Source organism: Camellia sinensis, chromosome 4 (genome assembly GCF_055761805.1).
Source record: "Camellia sinensis isolate YWXY chromosome 4, ASM5576180v1, whole genome shotgun sequence".
Taxonomy (NCBI): Eukaryota; Viridiplantae; Streptophyta; class Magnoliopsida; order Ericales; family Theaceae; genus Camellia; species Camellia sinensis.
The window spans coordinates 192849775-192867836 of NC_138964.1; the positions used below are offsets into that span (position 1 = coordinate 192849775).

Here is an 18062-nt window from a genome sequence, read left to right on the forward strand (position 1 = left end):
TTCTAATACTGTTAAAATGAGCTATGGGACCTATTTTACTATTAAAGGTTTTAACAATTTTTGAGCTCTTTTTAAATTCATTGTGAGCCCAAGACAATTGTCTTTGTGAACAACACTAGGGGTGTGCGCGGTGCGGGTCGGTGCGGTTTGAGAGAAAAATAGAAACCGTATGGCGGGTGGCGGATTGATAAAAGTGTCACTAGAATTTGCCATTTTCCTTATCAAAAACCGGCGGTTCGGTTGGCAAATAATGGCGGATTTGCCTTGGCGGTTCGGGTGGATTGGCGGTTTATAAAAAATATAATTCAAATTACAAAATTTAAATCAAAGAGTAAAAAAAAGACGAGAGACATCGTGATGTTAAGCATCTTGCGAAGCTTTCTTCTGATGCAGCAAGTGTAGCAACAACATGATAATATCAACGACTATGCCATCAGTTCATTACAAGTATCTGTGGAAGCTGCAATGATCAAATACAATACATAAAATTCCCCTCGAGCATTAATGTAATACTATATTCTAAGGTATAGAACAACAAGCAAACTTAAGTAAAAAAGAATTTTTAGAATCCTATAAAACATGATTTAATAGCGGTGCGGGTCGGTGCGGTTTGGAAGAAAAATAGAAACCGGCGGATTGATAAAAATGTCACTAGAATTTGCCATTTTTCTTACCAAAAACCGGCGGTTCGATTGACAAATAATAATGAATTTGCCTTGGCGGTGCGGTTCGGTGCGGTTTTGGCGGTTTCGACGGTTTTGGCGGTATTATGCACACCCCTAAACAACACAATGTTAACATCCTCTAGTCTAGTTTTTATTTGTTGAAATGATTTAAAAAATTAAAAAAAGTATACTTTTTAATTTTTTTATAAAAAAATATGTAAAAAAGTAGAGATGTGATATGATCTGAAAAAAATAAAAAAGTATGCTTATATAGCACACCCCAAACAAGCTCTTAATTTTAGGCTAAAACAATTAATAAAAATAAAATAAATTAAATTAATTAATAAAATAAAATGTTACATTCAAATTATAATTATTTTACTTTTCCTCTTATAATTATCAAATCAACTATTAAAAAAAAAAGAAAAAAAAGTCAACTATCATCTCAAACACAACTTTTTTGGCTAGGGTAAAATAGTTAAAAAATCAAAAAGTTAAAATAATTAAAAAGTCAAAAAATCAACTAAAATAGCCAACTTTCCAAATCAGCCCATTAAATAAATTATTTTTATTGTAAAAAATATCATCATTATATTTATAAGAGGCATTTTTATTGAGATACAAATGTTTAAAAAATGATTTCTTAATAAATCCTCCTATTTTTAATGATGAAATTTAGTGATATTCCAATAATATTCCATCCCCCAATTTTTTTCTCCCAGCAATGATGTGGTAAATGAGGCCAACCAATTAACTCTCTTCAAATTCTTCTCTTTTCAAAATTTTTTGTTACATCATCAAAAAGGAGTTTAGGGGAAAAAAAAATTAAAAAGATATAGCTCATGATGTTATCATTCTTTTTAAGCTAAAATTTTTTAAACTGACACCATGTATGGTTTCACTTAATATTTAGCTGTGTTGGGTTAATAGGTTTGGTCGCTCAAGAAGTTCATCGCCATGGATGAACTTCCATTTTCTTCTTCATCTCTCAAGCTCATTTTCTCTGCAAATCCAACCATTAAATGGATTTGAGGAAGAAGAAAATGGAAGAAAAAAGGTTTTTTTTGTTGTGTTGGGTTAATGGATTTGGTTTCTCAAGAAGTTCATCGCCATGGATGAACTTTTATTTTCTTCTTCATCTCTCAAACCCATTTTCTCTCAAACCCAGAGTTTTCTTCTTCCTCAAATTTGTTTTCTTCCAGTTTCTCTCAAATCTGTTTTCTTCTTCTTCTTCCTCCCTCTCGATCTGCAACTCTGCAATTTATTTATTATTATTATTATTTTTTTTTTGGATCTGACTCACCAAAACGACGTCGTTTTGGCGAGGGATCATCTCAACCATTGGTTCCATTAATGAGACACGTGTTGCACCATGAGGGATCACTCTTGAGGATCACTTCACAAGATTACTTTAGAGAATCCAGACGCAGGGGGCGATGCCCTCGTGGGCAACGCGTCGCTAGTGTCAATACAAACATTTTTGGCACAATGCAATGGTAAAATGAGATTTATTAATTAAATATCGATTTTAGTAGCAAACGCCAAAGTAGCCAATTTACAATGATAAGGACTTGGATTTATATTTTGTTTTACATGAGGGCTCAATAATGTTACAGAAGACTAGCAAACTGAGAACCCAACTGGTTGGAAACTATGGAGCTAGTGAGCATAGTTTTGTATCTCATGTTAACTTTCACTTTGATTCAAGCTTTCCTGTCACTTGTACGAGGATCCAAAACATGTCGAAAGCTTCCGCCAGGACCCGCCACGCTGCCAGTGGTCGGCAACCTTCTCAAGCTGGGGAACAAGCCCCATAAGTCCCTGGCCGAGTTAGCAAAAACTCATGGCCCAATCATGAGTTTGAAACTCGGCCAAATTACCACAGTTGTCATTTCTTCATCAACCATGGCTAAAGAAGTTCTTCAAAAGCAAGACCTCGTCTTCTCCAACCGATCCTGCCCCAACTCAGTTCACGCCCAAGCCCACGACCAATACTCGATGGTTTGGCTGCCCGTTGCAGAGCGGTGGCGCAGCCTCCGAAAAATCATGAACTCCAATATGTTTTCGGGTAATACTATATAAACATAAATTTTGTATCATAGAAATCTTCTTGTAGTCTTCATTTCAAGTCAAAATATTCCTTATTGTACTTAATAATTGCAAACTTTCTCTTTTCCCAATGATCAAAAGTTTTATTGGAATAAATTCGTTGTCCATAAGCCCACAATTATTTTTTTTTTTAAAATTGACAACCCTTAAAATCAATCTTAACAATTCAATGAATTGAATTTTCTTAATATATTTGTGTGTCCGTATAGCATAGCTCGAAAATTTTAACAGGGCTAAACGAAGCCCTGTTTGTAAATCATTTATCTATCTTTTTTCAGGCAACAGACTCGACGCTAACCAAAGCCTACGGCAGCAGAAGGTGCAGGAGCTCATTTCCTACGTCGGAAAGTGTTGCCAGGAAGGTGTTGCGGTGGACATAGGCCGCGCAGCTTTCACAACTTCCCTGAATTTGCTGTCAAACACGGTGTTTTCGGTGGATTTAGCCGACCCAAGTCAGGATTCAGCGAAAGAGTTCAGGGACTTGGTTTGGAATATCATGGTAGAGGCTGGAAAGCCCAACTTGGTAGATTACTTCCCTGTTCTTGCGAAAATCGATCCACAGGGTATAAGGGGTCGGATGAGAGTTCACTTTGCCAAGATATTACAGCTTTTTGGTCGATTGATCGATGAACGATTAGAGTTGAGGAAATTGAGGAAGACGAGTGAAGAAAACGATGTCTTAGATATCCTGCTTGATATCATTGACCAGAACAGTGAAGATATTGATAGAATTCACATGGAGCATTTGTTCTTGGTTTGTCTGTCTTCTCCTTCTTGTTCATCTAGAATATATCTAGATTTTATATTTTAATTTTATTAAGCTAATTTTAAAGAGGGCCCTCCATAAAGAAACATACAAATAGGCCTAACCTAAACGGAGTTATGTCAGGGCCACAGGTTGTCATGGCCCCCAAAATATTTTAAAATTATAAAATTCCTTGTACATGAAATGGCCCCTCAAGTTTAAGTAATTTTTTTATTGGTCCCCTATTTCAAGATTAATTTAACAATGTATATGGGATGATCCTTCTAAGTTTTTAAATTTTTTTCCTACCACTCCTATATTTTAAATGGGAAATTACAAGATGGTAGGAAATGAAGATTTTATTTACTAAAAGATGGGGTACAATAAAATGAAAGTCTAATTTAAGATATTAATTATATGGCTCAAAAAATGTATGAAATAATTAAATAACTATTAGAAAATGATTGATACAAATTTTTTTTTTTTTTTTCCAAAATGTTTACGTAAAAAATTCATTTTATTATTTTTTTACACTCAGCTTGCCCCCGAGGTTACCAAAACATCATGAGTTCAAACCACAAAAATAATCTCTTCATATGAGAATAAAGTTGTGCACATTTGACCATTCCCAAATATTGTAATATTGAGAATTGTGTGTGGGGACTCTTTTCAACACTTTGATTCCCCTCAAATAAATTTTCTAACTCTGTTTATGGGCCTAACTCTTGTCAAATCTTTTCATTATTAGTAGTGTTCTGAATCCTTGGATATTATTTCTAATCTATAAACCGATTTTGTTATAGGACGTGTTTGCAGCAGGGACAGATACAACATCAAGTACAGTAGAGTGGGCAATGGCAGAGTTACTCCGAAATCCGGAAACTTTAAACAGAGCCAAAGCCGAGCTTGAACAAGCTATTGGCAAAGGGAAACCAATAGAAGAGTCTGGCGTTTCACATTTACCTTATTTGCAAGCAATTGTTAAAGAGACCTTGAGGATACACCCGCCAGTTCCATTTTTAATCCCTCGCAAGGTTGAAAGTGATGTTGAAGTCCGTGGCTACATAGTCCCGCAAGGGACACAAGTGTTAGTAAATGTCTGGGCTATTGGCCGCGACCCAAACATATGGCTGAACCCAACCTCATTTATGCCTGAGAGGTTCTTGGGCTTGGAAATTGATGTTCGCGGTCGGGACTTTGAGCTAATTCCATTCGGTGCAGGGCGGAGGATTTGTCTTGGGTTACCCCTAGCAATAAGGATGATTCCAGTGATGTTGGGTTCGCTCATAAACTCGTTTGATTGGAAGCTTGAAGGTGGAATTGCACCAAAAGACTTGGACATGGAAGACAAGTTTGGCATCACCTTACAAAAGGCTCAACCTCTATGCGTTGTTCCAATCCCCATGTGACAATTAGTTGTCTGTCCCTCTTTTCCCTTTGATGATCCACAATTTTATTTTATTTTTTTACTATCCTTTTCTCTAGCTCTTAATTGGAAGCCTAATTGATGTGTATGTGTACTTCTCATATATATATATGTAGTAGGAAGCTTGAAGGTGGAATTGCACCAATGGACTTGGACATGGAAGAAAAGTTTGGCACCACCTTACAAAACGCTCCATGTGTTGTTCCAATCCCCATGTGACAATTAGTTGTCTGTCTCTCTTTTCCCTTTGATGATCCACAATTTTTTTTTTTTTTTTAACTGTCCTTTTCTCTAGCTCTTAATTGGAAGCCTATTTGATGTGTATGTGTACCTCTCTTCTATATATGTATAGTAGGAAGCTTGAAGGTGGAATTGCACAAAAGGACTTGGACATGGAAGACAGGTTTGGCACCACCTTACAAAACGCTCTATGTGTCGTTCCAATCCCCTTGTGACATTTAGTTGTCTGTTTCTCTTTTCCCTTCGATGATCACAATTTTTTATTTTTTTTTTAGGCCTCGTTTGGCAAGTTAACATTTTATCTACAAAGTCAAAAAGTTACTAAAAAAGTCAAAAAACCAACATATACTAAAAAGTCAAAGATTGTCCTTTCTCTTTACTTTTTGCACATCTTTTTGTAAAAAGTCAAAAAGTCACCCCAAACATACTAATTTTTTTTACCTCATATTTTAGCCAAAAAATTAAAAAATTACTAAAATAACATGTTTCCAAATGAGGCCTTAGCTGTCCTTTTCTCTACCTCTTAATTGGAAGCCTAATTGATGTGTATGTGTACTTCTCATCTATATATGTATAGTAAAATTTTTACTAAGTAACATTAGTGAAATTCAGTCTCATAGTTTATAAATAAAATTTAAAGGTTACATCCAATTGTAAATGGTAAGCTTAGAAAAGATGTGTATGTGTAGATGCGTATGTGTATGTATAGTAAAGTTTTTATTAAGATAGTGAAACTTAGTCGTTTAAAAATAAAATTCAAATGTCACACCCAATTGGTAAGCTTAGAAAAGAAGACTTATCTTATCGAACTAGGGAGAAACCCTTTTCCTAAAGCTTGAGTTATGATTTATTTATGAGTAATGATATATAAATAAAAAATTTATACATAATTTTAATAGAGAATAATATGATTCAATCTGAATATTTATTTTAAAACAAAATATTATAAATATAAGTTTATTTAAAAAATGACATTACCATCTTCTTTTTGTATTTTTTTATATAAATAGAATTTTCATTTATTTAAAGGGCCTTATCCAGTTTTTTCGATTTTGTTTAACCATGGAGTGTACAAGTTGCTGATATTTTGCTTTCACTAACCTGTCATGGGTCTAAATCTACAAGTCAAAGGATAAGTTTGATATTTTTTTTTGTCAAAGGGCAATTTGTCTGTAGTTAAATGTTGAGATGTAATTTTAGTCTCATAATTCACTCGTAACAACATGATCATAAAATTAAGTATTATATGATTGAATTTGTGATAAATTAAAAATTTTACACATGTCATGCCATGTCATTGTGAATATAATTATGAAACTTAAATTGTGGTATCAATCATTTCTCTAATCGTGTGTCCAAGGTAGTTTTAATTTTCGATGTTTTATAGAAGATTGCATAAAAATAAATACATAAATAAAACCTTTTGTCTGAAGACCATGCAAATGAAAAATTAAGCTGTCCAAATGCTCAAAAAAACATATATATACTTTATATAAACATCTATTAAAAAGAAATAATTGTTATATATTACCGAAAATGTTCACCTAAATTCTTTATATGACACAGTAAATTTCACTGTGTTAAATATAGAAAGTGAAATAAAGTATTGAAATCAATGTTAAATAGCATTTCTATTAAAAGAAAATTTTGTTCCAGGTCAATAAAAATAAAAATTGGCATGTTATTTATTACCGAATTTATTTTATTATTTTATTTCACATTTCCTATGTAATTATACAATAAACATCATGTGTATGTGTAAGGGCCCATTTTGTTTATAAAATATTAGGACTTACCATTTTATATAAGAAGCTGCATAAGAGGTGAAAAGTTCAGGTGAAATATTTAGGTGAAATATTTCGGTGATACAGAAAGCTCTCAAATAAAAATTCTTAAATTTTTTTTATTGTTCTTAGGATCCAACAATAAAATTTGAATAAGACATTTTAAAGACTGATAGAGATTTATCATCTTTTTATGCCACTAATTGTTTTTGAAAAATGATATTAATTTGTATTTTTTATTTTTTCATTAGATAAATTTTTTAACTGTGGCTCAAACATATTTTTTATTTGCTAGGATATTGATTAAAATGTGATCAATAGAGCTTAAGGTCCCCTTTGTTTTCAGAGGTAGAAGGGAGAGAATTCATAATGAGGGGATTAATAGTGAGGGGATTGTTAGTAAGGAAATTGATAGTGAGGGAATTAAGTAAAATTGTGTTTATTTTTATGATAGTTGTGATTGTTAAATTATTTTTATATAAAATAATAAAAAAAATACAACAACATTAAACTTTAATGTTCAAAAAAAATGTCCAACATGTAAAAAATAAAAAAATAAAAAAATTTCAGAAAAAAATAAAACAAATAAAACAATGATTTTTACTTAATAAAAAATAAAATAAAAATTAAACATTAATGTTCAAAAAAAATGTCCAACATGTAAAAAATTAAAAAAATAAATAATAAAAAATAGTCCGGCGGACTAATTTCAAATACCAAGTCCCACGGGCCTATCCTAATCCCCTTCCCAAGGGGATTTGTAGTCTAGAGTGGATTACAAATTTCCTCTCAATCTCTCAAAACAAACATGATATTAGTAGATCTCACCTCACTATGAATCTTAATCCCTTCCCTATAACCCAAAACAAACGGGCCCTAAGAGAGTACTTTTTGACTGGTAAGTTTTTTTTTTTTTTTTATCTGACAAAAAATAAAATTTACTTATGTCAGGAGAAGGTATATAAACATATAAATACGTTAATTCCTCACATCCTATAAAAAAATAAAAAAATAAAAAAAGGCTTACGTGTAACTCTTAATAGGTGAATTTATTATTTAATAGGTGTTATAAGAATTAATAAAGTTTTTTATCAAACACTATTAAAAAACGTCATTAATTATTAAGTTTCAGTGACAGTTTGAAAATTTTGTCACAAAAAATGTCATTAATTATATATTTTAGCGATAGTTTAAAAAAATTATCACAAAGTCACTAATTTTTAACTTTCAACGACAGTTTAAAAAATTCGTCACAAAAAATGTCACTAATTATAAGTTTTGGCGACAATTTATAAAAATCGTGACAAAAAAAAAGTCACTAATTGTCAATTTTTAGCAGCATGTGCAAAAAATCGTCATAAAAATTTATTTTTTTCAACGATTTTATTAGGATTTATTTTCAATAATTTTTTTTGAGAATTAAGTCTAATTATTAAAAACTGTGCACTGTGTTTGGTCGGGAGATTTGAAAAGGGAAAGGAAAAAGTAGGTAAAATAAAAATAAAATATACCTACATTACACATTTTTTCTCTTTTCTCTTTTATTTTTCAAATATCTTATCAAATCACTCAACTAAATATAACGTTAGTAATTTACCTTCAAAAAATTTTAGATAACACCTCAATTATTTTTCTCCATCAATATTAATGATACTGTTGATCCCTGGAGGGTGGGTCGGGTTGATCCACGCTTCCTACACCGTTCACCTGTCACTAAGCTCACTGGTGTGCTTGCAAAAATATCCAAAGGGGAACGGAAGTACCCCAGCAGACCCTCCGACAATCAAGTTTGAAGAGAGGAGATTGATAGTGTGTGGAGAGAGAGAGTAACAATAGAGAACTTAACCTTTTGTGTATTTTGGAAGCCTCCTTATATCCTTTATTCATCATTTCTTTGTCTACTCCGACCTGTCATATTGGCCGAAAGTCTATGCTCTAACTTACCTTGTTCATGGTGAGGCTGCCCATTCCGACGTGAAGGGGTTATCGCATTTAATGCTGCTGGAGCCTCATTAATGGCTGATGTGTGGTGCAATAACTCTGCAGGATCTTTGTCTGCTTACATGGCTGGTTCTCCTTTTGACAAGTGTTTAGATGCCGTTGGTTCCTGGTGCAACATTGGGTTTTCAATGGTGTTGGGCTTTAGTGCTTGAACCGTGAATTGGGCTCTAAGTGGTGGGCCAAAAGCTTCTGTGGGCCCACCGATGTCAGTAGTCCCTCATTCCCAAGTACAGCTTTAGTCCAACGAAGGGAATAAAGAAGAAAAATGGGATGTGTAGGGCTGATCAGGAGATTGAGCGAGAGGACCGACCGAGAGGACAGCCGACCGCGAGAGGTGTCGAGCGAGAGGACCGACCGAGAGGAGACCGACCGAGAGGAGAGTCGATCGCGAAGGGGTCCAACCGAGAGGACCGGCCGAGAGGAGAGTCGACCGCAAAAGGGGCCGAGCGAGAGGATCGGCAGAGAGGGGAGCCGACTGCGTAGGGGTCCGAGCGAGAGGACCGGCCGAGAGGACAGCCAACTGGGAAGGGGGCCGAGCGAGAAGGGGTGGCGGCGCTTGGGGCTCGAGGAGTGAGGAAAGCACATGATAATGTGAAGTAGAATAGACGGGGAAGGGAAAAGGTTGGGGTATCGTGGTGGTACATGTAGTAAGATCTAAACCAATGGTGAGAGAGGTGAGGCGTTAGCAGGAAGCGAAGAGTTAGGACTAGGACGGGGCGTGGAAAATGCGGGTTTGGAAACTTTCGAAAATTTCAAACTGGCGAAATATAATCTCGATCCGTAGGCTATAGGCAAACCGTGGGCATTTGTAGTGATTTGTTTTATATATCTCTTTGCGAAAAATCAACACATCCCAGAGTTAAGCTCATTTGTTTCATGTGACACACCCCTCCAACACTTTGCGAAATTCCTCACGCTAGCGGCAAAAGCAATACACAAAAACATAGAAAAGATGGCTCGAGACAAAGCGTCAGCATGAGGCTAGAGGCATTAGGTGAAGACGATGCGGTGGAGTTGGCAGAGCAATATAGTACGGAGAGGCAAGAGGAAAGAAGGGCGGAGCAAGCGGCGCGAGCCCTGCGATCTACCATGATTGTGGTCGCAAGGTCAATTAGCCAAGTGGAACCTGACCACTGGCACACCAAGGCCGACAAGTCGACGTTTACGGCAGAGGAGTTGGAGGAGGGACACAGAAAGTACCAGATTCCGGCGGAGATAGAGTTGAAGTTGCCCACGTAGAAGGAGAGGGTGTCGGATGCACGTCCGATGGAGTTTACGTTGTATGAGGAAGCATTACCGGGGGGGGTCTGAGGTTGCCACTCCCACAAATAGTGATGGACGTGCTGAACTGTTTGGAGGTGGCGCCAGGGCAGTTAATGCCCAACGCATGGAAAATATTACTGGTTTGTGCGATCGCATGGCCACGGGCGACTTGGGGAGCAGCGATGACAGTGGAAAAGTTTTTTTCACGCTACAAGGCCTCCAGTCAGCAAGAAACATGGGTGACCTTACAGGCGGTGGCGGGCAGAGGGTTAGTGGCGGGGTTACCATCGTTGGTGAAGGGGTGGAGACCGAGGTGGTTCTATGTATCAACGAATGGCGGAAGGGGGTGTGCATAACGTGGAAAGTTCCCACGAAGTCGGTGGAGCCAAGGCTGGAGGCAGAGGCCGAGAATAAAGTGAAGCAGGTGAAGGAGTGGAGGGTGTGAAGTGGGATGACCTTATCAGATCTTCGAACTTGTTCACCTTAGGTCTGGTGCCGCAGCCGACCGAGGAGGATCTTGCATTGGAGGAGTTGGAGCCTCTGAGTAAGTTGCAAGAGGCGGAGGAGCGAAAAACATTTGCCAAGGCGAACAAGTATATGGAATCGTAGTTAGGCCCTACGCCCAAGTTGGTCATGAGGGAGCAAATCCGAAGGAGGGGAGGGCGGAGGAAGCCCCAGAAGTAGAGATAGGGGAGACAAGGATAGAGACGAAAGAAGCCATAGGCCCAAATATCCAAGTGGGGATGAGCGCAGTGAAGCCAGAGTAGGTGGCAGTAGGTGAGAGATTAGGACCGCAATCACTCAAGATGGGGCCCGTGCTAGAAGTGTCCCCAAGTCCTAGGGAAGGGAAAGTTGGGGTGAGCAAATTAGAGATGGGTGCTACGTTGAAGACCGCCATAGATCACATGCGCGCGGTGGCCGGTCGATCGACAGAAGAAGGAGGGAAGCCAGGTTCACTGCCGACCATCTCGTAGGGGTAATGGAGGATGCGGCTGTGCGGTCGATAGCGCGATTTACAAAGGTCAACCTCCTGAGAGGGTTCTGCTCGGCGCAGATGGAGACGACGACCTTGGCGGTTGCCCTGCTGAATAAGGCAGTGCGCACGAAGGTGGAGGCAGAGCCGCTAAAGGCCTAGCTGGAGGGGGTGAAAGCGCAGTTGCAAAACCTAAGGGTTGAGACAACGGGCTGGAGGAAAATCGCACGGAGTGCCTGTGCCAAGGGCCTGAAGTATGCGTAAATGGCAAAGAAGATGGAAGTGTTGGCCGTGGTGCAGAGCTACTTAGCAGAGCGTGCTGGCACCGAGCTCACCGTGACCAAAGCAGAGCTGGAAGCGGTGCGTCACAAGGCGGTATCGCTGGAGTTTGAGTTGGTGGCGAGTAGAGGAAGCTAGGTGTAGTCCAAGAAGCCTGCACCACTGCTAAGGAAATGTTGGAGGAGGCCCTCGTCAATAACGAAGATCTGTGTGACTAGGAGATTAAGGACAAAGAAGAAGCAGATGGGCGAATTGTAGAGTTTGAGAAGTCATTGGTAGAAGAGAGGGCCAAAATGGCCTTTGAGAGGGCAACGTACCCCGATTTATGCGTGGCAGCTATGGAGCAATTTAAAGGGTCGGCTAAGTTCCAGATGGCCATTGATGCGGCAGTTGCCAGGAGCTTGGCGAAGGAGGGAGAAGGGGTTGTTGGGCCGTCGGGAGTGGTCGTTGGAGGTAGGAGCGAAGAAAAAGTGATCCAGAGCTTCCAGCGGTCAGACTTCTACAAGCACGAGATAAGCCAATACTGGGACAGCGGCTGAATGAGCTTCAAGTACAAAGCGCAAGAGCTGTTCCCAGATGTGGACTTCAATCTGGTGAAAGTAGGAGAAGACGACGTTGCCCAGACTCCCTTGGACGAGGGGGTAGAAGAGGAAGATCTCATGTCAAGCGAAGGGGATTAGGGGCAGGGTGTTTTGGTTGTGTTTGTTTGTTTGTTTGTTTGTTTTTTTTTTTTTTTGTTGAAGTAAATATAATGTCTGTAATGAAGTGTATAATGGTTCAGATTGTTAATAAAACGACGAGTTCTGTTATTGTTGTTGTTGTTGTTTTTTTTTTTTTTTTTTTTTTTTTTTTTTTTTGTGAGTGGCAAAGTTCAAGTGGTAAAAATGGATAAGTAAAATGGACAAGTAAAGTAAAATGGACAAGTAAAGTTTGTGAATGTGAAATGGTAGAGTTCAAATGGTAAAAATAGACAAGTAAACATAAAATGGACAAGTAAAGTTTGTAAATGTAAAATGGTAGAGTTCAAATGGTAAAAATGGACAAGTAAAGTTTTTGAATGTGAAATTGGACAAGTAACCTAACTTGTATAAATAGTAAAACTGGGCAAGCATGAACTAAGATTGAAACCAGTCTAGCTAAGAATAATTATGGCTAATTGTAACTACATGCTTTGTCTGGATGAGACTAGTGTTGACTCAGTCTGGCTGAGCTCTTCGTTCTCAGTCTGGCTGAGCTCTTTATGCTCAGTCTGGCTGAGGCTGGGAGGGCTCAGTCGAGCTGAGGCTTTGGTTAACTCAGTCTGGCCAAGCTCTTCATGCTCAGTATGGCTGAAGCTTGTAGGGCTCAGCCGGCCTGAGGCATTGGTTAACTCAGTCTGGCTGAGCTCTTCATGCTCAGTCTGGCTGAGGCTTGGAGGGCTCAGTCAGGCTGAGGTTTTGGTTAACTCAGTCTGGCTGAGGCTTAGAGGGCTCAGTCGAGCTGAGGCTTTGGTTAACTCAATCTGGCTGAGCTCTTCATGCTCAGTCTGGCTGAGGCTTTGAGAGCTCAGTCGAGCTGAGGCTTGGGTTAACTCAGTCTGGCTGAGCTCGGTCTAAAACTTGTAATTGAAATACAACACAGATAAATAGAGGTGTGAAATTGTTGTCAGTAAGGCATAATCTGTAGATCACAAATTTACATCGTGTACAGAAAGGGCTAAAATGAACAAGTGCGCAGATCGGCCAAAGAGAACAGACAACAATTGAATGATACAAAAACAGGGGATGCCATTACTGAAAATAACGCTTCAAGTGCTCGACATTCCATGGATGGGAGAGGTCTCTGCCTTCAATATCTTGGAGACAGTAAGTCCCTGGGCAGGGTCTGCCCTTGACAATATAAGGTCCTTCCCATTTGGCTGCAAACTTGCCCTCGGTCGGATTTTTAGTGGCAAGGGTTGCTTCGCCCAAGACTAGGTCTCCCATTGCGAACTCTCGAGGTCGAACTTTGCGGTTATAATGTGTTCTCATTTTCTGCTGATATGATGCCCGTCTGACAGCAGTTGTCTCTCAGAGCTCTTCAATCAGGTCCAAGTCAGCCCGACACAACTCTTCGTTTAGTTATGGATTTAGGTGCAAAACCCAAGGGGTCGGCAGACCGATTTCCACTGGGATGGCTGCCTCAACACCATATGTTAGGTGAAAAGGGGCCTCCGAAGTAGGGGTTCGGGGGATCGTCCGATAAGCCCAGAGTACGTTCGGTAATTCCTCAGCTCAGAGTCCTTTAGCGGCTTCCAACTTAGTCTTGATGATCTTCAAGAAGGAGTGATTGGTGACTTCAACTTGCCCATTAGCTTGGGAATAGCCCGGGGAAGAGAAGCATGGTCTAATGTTGAGCTCTTCACAGAACTTCCTGAATTTGGCATTGTCAAATTGTTTGCCATTGTCCGAAATGATGGCCTAGGGGATTCCGAATCGGCATACGATCGATTGCCAGATGAACTTGGTGGTGTTTCGCTCAGTGATTGTAGCAAGGGGTTCTGTTTCCACCCATTTGGTGAAGTAGTCAATGGCTACCACAGCGAACTTGGTTTGGCTCCTACCAGTGGGCAAAGGACCGACTAAGTCGATGCCCCACTTAGTAAAGGGGTAGGAACAACTGAGTGTAATCAATTCTGTTGGTGGAGCATGGGGAATGTTGGCAAAGCGTTGGCATTTATCACACTTAAGCATAAATTCGTTGGCATCTTGATTGAGAGTAGGCCAGAAGTAACCGGTGCGGAGGATTTTATGGGCCAGAGATCTTCTACCCAAATGATTACCATAAATGCCCTCATGGACTTTTCTCATCACATAGGTCACTTGATCGGGACTGACACACCTGAGGTATGGACGTGAGAATCCTCGTTTGTATAGTAGTCCGTTGATAAGGATGTAATTGGATGACTGGGCTCTGACTTTAGCGGCCTGCTATTTATCGTCTGGCAACTCCCCTCGTGTGAAGAATGGAAGGATGTCTGTAGCCCATGGGATAGGTTCGTTTTGGAGGAAGTGAACTTCTTGTTGGTTTGGCGAAATAGCCGGATGGGTCAGTTATTTAATGCAAATACCATGGCTGAGGTCTGACTGGTCGGCCGAGGCTAATTGGGCCATTTCGTTCGCCTTGGAGTTTTCTGACCTAGGGATGTGTCTGATCTGGAAAGTATTGAAAAGGCGAACAAGAGGAAGGGCAATGTCCCTATATGCCCACATTATGTCTTCCTTTGCGTCGAATTCCCCAGTAATCTGCCCGATGATCAATTGGGAATCACTGGATACTTGGATATGGCTTACACTAATGTCTTTGGCCAGTCGAAGACCTGCTATCAAGGCCTCATATTCGGCCTCATTATTGCTCACGTTGAATAGAAAACGGAGGGCATACCTGAAATACTCACCCTCTGGGGTGGTGAGGATGAGACCGGCCCCACTACCTTCTTTGCGAGATGAACCGTCAACACTAAGGGTCCAGGAATGGGGGTCTTCTGCATCAATGTTAAAGTGCATTGGTAAAGGGGGCATGTTCGGAGTGATATTGGTGAATTCTAAGATAAAATCGGCAACGACCTGTCCTTTAATTGCAGTGCGAGGTCGGTATGAGATTTCAAACTGACTGAGCTCGACGGACCATTGCATAAGTCTTCCTGACAACTCTAGTTGTTGCATGACCTTTTTCAGAGGCTGGTCAGTGAGAACCACTATGGAGTGAGCTTGGAAATAAGGTTGGAGGCACCTGGAGGCTATGACTAAGGCGAGGGCCATTTTTTCCAATAGAGGATAGTTTTGTTCTGCCCCCTTGAGAGTGCGGCTAATATAGTAGACTGGACGTTGTACTGAGCTGTCTTCCCTGATGAGGGCAACATTGACTGTAGTGTTTGATACAACTAAGTAAAGGAAGAGGGTTTTGCTTGGAAGCGCTTGAGAGAGGAGAGGGGGTTGGCCATGCACTACTTCAGTTATTGAAAGGCCTCCTTAGATTCGGTGCTCCACTCAAACGCCTATCGAAAGACTTTAAAAAATGGAAGACACTTGTCTGTTGCCCGGGAAATAAAACGGTTGAAGGCGGCAACTCTGCCCGTGAGCCGTTGAACCTCCTTGACCATTCTAGGAGACCACATTTCTTTCAGGGCCTTGACCTTTTCGGGGTTAGCCTAGATGCCTCGTTGGCTGAGCATGAAACCCAAGAACTTCCCAAATCCTACGCCGAAGGCGCATTTCTCTAGATTGAGCTTCATCTGATATCTGTGTAAGGTTTCGAAGGTTTCTCGCAGGTCTACCAAATAATCAGAGGAGAGTTTACTCTTGACTAGCATGTCATCGACGTAGACTTGCATGTTCCGGCCTATCTGGTGTTAAAAGATGGCATTAACCAGACGTTGGTAAGTTGCTCCATCATTTTTCAAGCCGAACGGCATAACACAATAGTGATAAGTTCCTCTGTCTGTGATGAAGAAAGTGTGTTCCTAGTCGGCCGGGTGCATCAGAATTTGATAGTAGTCGGATAAGGCATCCATAAAACTAAGCATCTGATGTCCGGCAGTTGCATCGACTAGCAGATCTATCCGGGGGAGGGGATAACTATCTTTTGGGCAAACCCGATTAAGGTCGGAATAGTAGACATAGAGTCGCCATTTACCATTGTTTTTGCAGACCAAGACTACATTGGAAAGCCACCTGGGGTAGTCCATATTTTTGATGAACTGCGCCTTTAGTAGTTTGTCTACCTCAGAGGCGATGAGGGCATTGCGTTCCGAGTAAAAGATACGCTACCTCTGGTGGAAAGGTCGGAAGTAGGGCTTGATACTGAGACGATGAGTGATGAAAGAAGGATCGATACCCGGCATATCTGAATGGGTCCAAGAAAACACATCGTTGTGCTCGGCTAAGAAAGTTGTGAGATTGGCCTTGGCCTGAAAGGATAGTTGGTTGCCAATCCTAGCTGTTTTGGCTGAGTTGGTAGAATCGATAGGGACTTCGACAAGTTCCTCCACTGGTTCCCCTCTGACTAACTCTTCTTCGTCTCTAACGTTGAGTCCTTCGATGATCATAGCTTCCTTCAGCTTGACCTTTTTTAGTAAGGTGACGTAGCGTTCTATGGCCATCGTTTGCTCGCCCCTCACAGTGCCGACCTCGAGGTCGGTGGGGAATTTCATGGCTAGATGGTATGTGGAGGTGACAGCTTGGAAAGCGTTAAGAGCTGTGCGTCCGAGGATTATGTTATAAGCAAAAGGACAGTCGATGACAAGGAAAGTGAGTGGCTTGGTGGTCTGCCATGGATACTCTCTGATGGTGATGGGAAAATTGATGGAGCCTATGGAGGTCACCCGATCCCCCGTGAAGCCGCCTAGCGGGGTCTGGAGAGGGGACAATTTTTCTTCTCCGACCTTGAGCTGGTGATAGGCGTTCAGGAAAATGATGTCTGAAGAGCTGCCGTTGTCGACAAGCACCCGTCTGACTTTGTAATTGGATAGGAGAGCAGAGATGTCGAGGGCATCATCGTGGAGGTAACAGATGCCTGTGCAGACAGCCTCCGTAAAGGTGATGCGTTCAGTTCACTGTTTGGGGTGTTTGAATGGACGATCCAATGTCACGACTTCTTGATCGAAGCCTTGTTTGATTTTTCTGAGTTCGGCTCGTTGGGCCGAACGGGATGGACCTCCGCATGCGAGCCCGCCAACAATGACTCTAATCTCTTCGACCGGGAGGGCAGGATTGCTTTATGCTTGGGGTTATAGTGGGGGCCGATCATTGTCTCGCTTAGGTTGTGCGGGTTGTCGGGGGGGTATGTCAGCGGTGGCCCCCCGGTGGGTCGGTCCTTGATCGCTGCTGAGGACGAGCTGTCGTGAACTGACTAAGGTGCCCCTGGCGTATCAAATCCTCTACCTAGTCTTTAAGGTTAACACATTCCTCAGTGATGTGGTCGTGGTCCTGATAGAAATGACAGTACTTGGATTGATCTCGCAGGTTGGAGAGAGAAAGTGATGGTTGGGGCCATTTCAGGTTGTAATCTCGTTGGATCTGGTTAGAGACTTGTTCCATAGGGAAATTGAGGGGGTGTATCACTCAAACCGATCGGGCGGTCGGTAGGTGCCGGTCGGTCGGCTCGAGCGAGTCGATCGGGTCGATCGGGTCGATCGATATATTGAGGGGTTTACTGTGTATATTGGGAGGTTCTGGTTTCGGATTCCTTTCTTTTCTCCCTTGAGGTTGGATTTTTAGTTGTAGTATCTTGGCAGGCTGCCAAAGAGCCTTCGGCATTCATATTTTTTGGGCTTTGGAGAGGAGGGCGGCCATGGTGGTTGGAGGGTTTTTAGAAAAGAAAAAAAGGAAATCGGATGATCATAAACCGGTCATGAAGGCTGTGAGGATGCACTTGTCGTCGTTTTTCGCCACCTGTAGGGCCTCGGTGTTGAAACGGGTGACAAAGCTACGTAGTGACTCCCCTTCCATTTGACGGATATTAAGCAGTTGAGTTGCCAAGCACCGCTGGCGCTGAGCACCAATGAAATGGCTCATGAAGGAAGCACTTAGGTGTTGGAAAGTAGAGACAGAGTCTGGTG

The 18062-nt window shown here is 40.9% G+C and overlaps 2 protein-coding genes and 1 long non-coding RNA gene across 3 annotated transcripts; 1 reads left to right on the forward strand and 2 right to left on the reverse strand.

Moving 5' to 3' along the window:
- Positions 1-182: 182 nt before the first annotated feature.
- Positions 183-789, reverse strand: LOC145789802 (uncharacterized). Its single transcript, XR_014328161.1, has 2 exons — positions 675-789; positions 183-460 (listed from the first exon to the last, which is right to left on the reverse strand). It is a non-coding gene; the product is annotated as an uncharacterized LOC145789802 (long non-coding RNA).
- A 764-nt stretch (positions 790-1553) lies between these two features.
- LOC114280038 (geraniol 8-hydroxylase) lies at positions 1554-5133 on the forward strand. The gene is made up of 3 exons (XM_028222349.2): positions 1554-2733; positions 3053-3528; positions 4323-5133. The coding sequence occupies exons 1-3, from the start codon at positions 2319-2321 to the stop codon at positions 4926-4928; spliced, it is 1497 nt and encodes a 498-aa protein (XP_028078150.1). The 5' UTR covers positions 1554-2318; the 3' UTR covers positions 4929-5133.
- Positions 5134-14556: 9423 nt separating this feature from the next.
- Positions 14557-15264, reverse strand: LOC114286969 (uncharacterized). Its single transcript, XM_082923968.1, has one exon. It carries the CDS (start codon positions 15262-15264, stop codon positions 14557-14559), a length of 708 nt encoding a protein of 235 aa, XP_082780094.1.
- Between the last annotated feature and the right edge of the window lie 2798 nt (positions 15265-18062).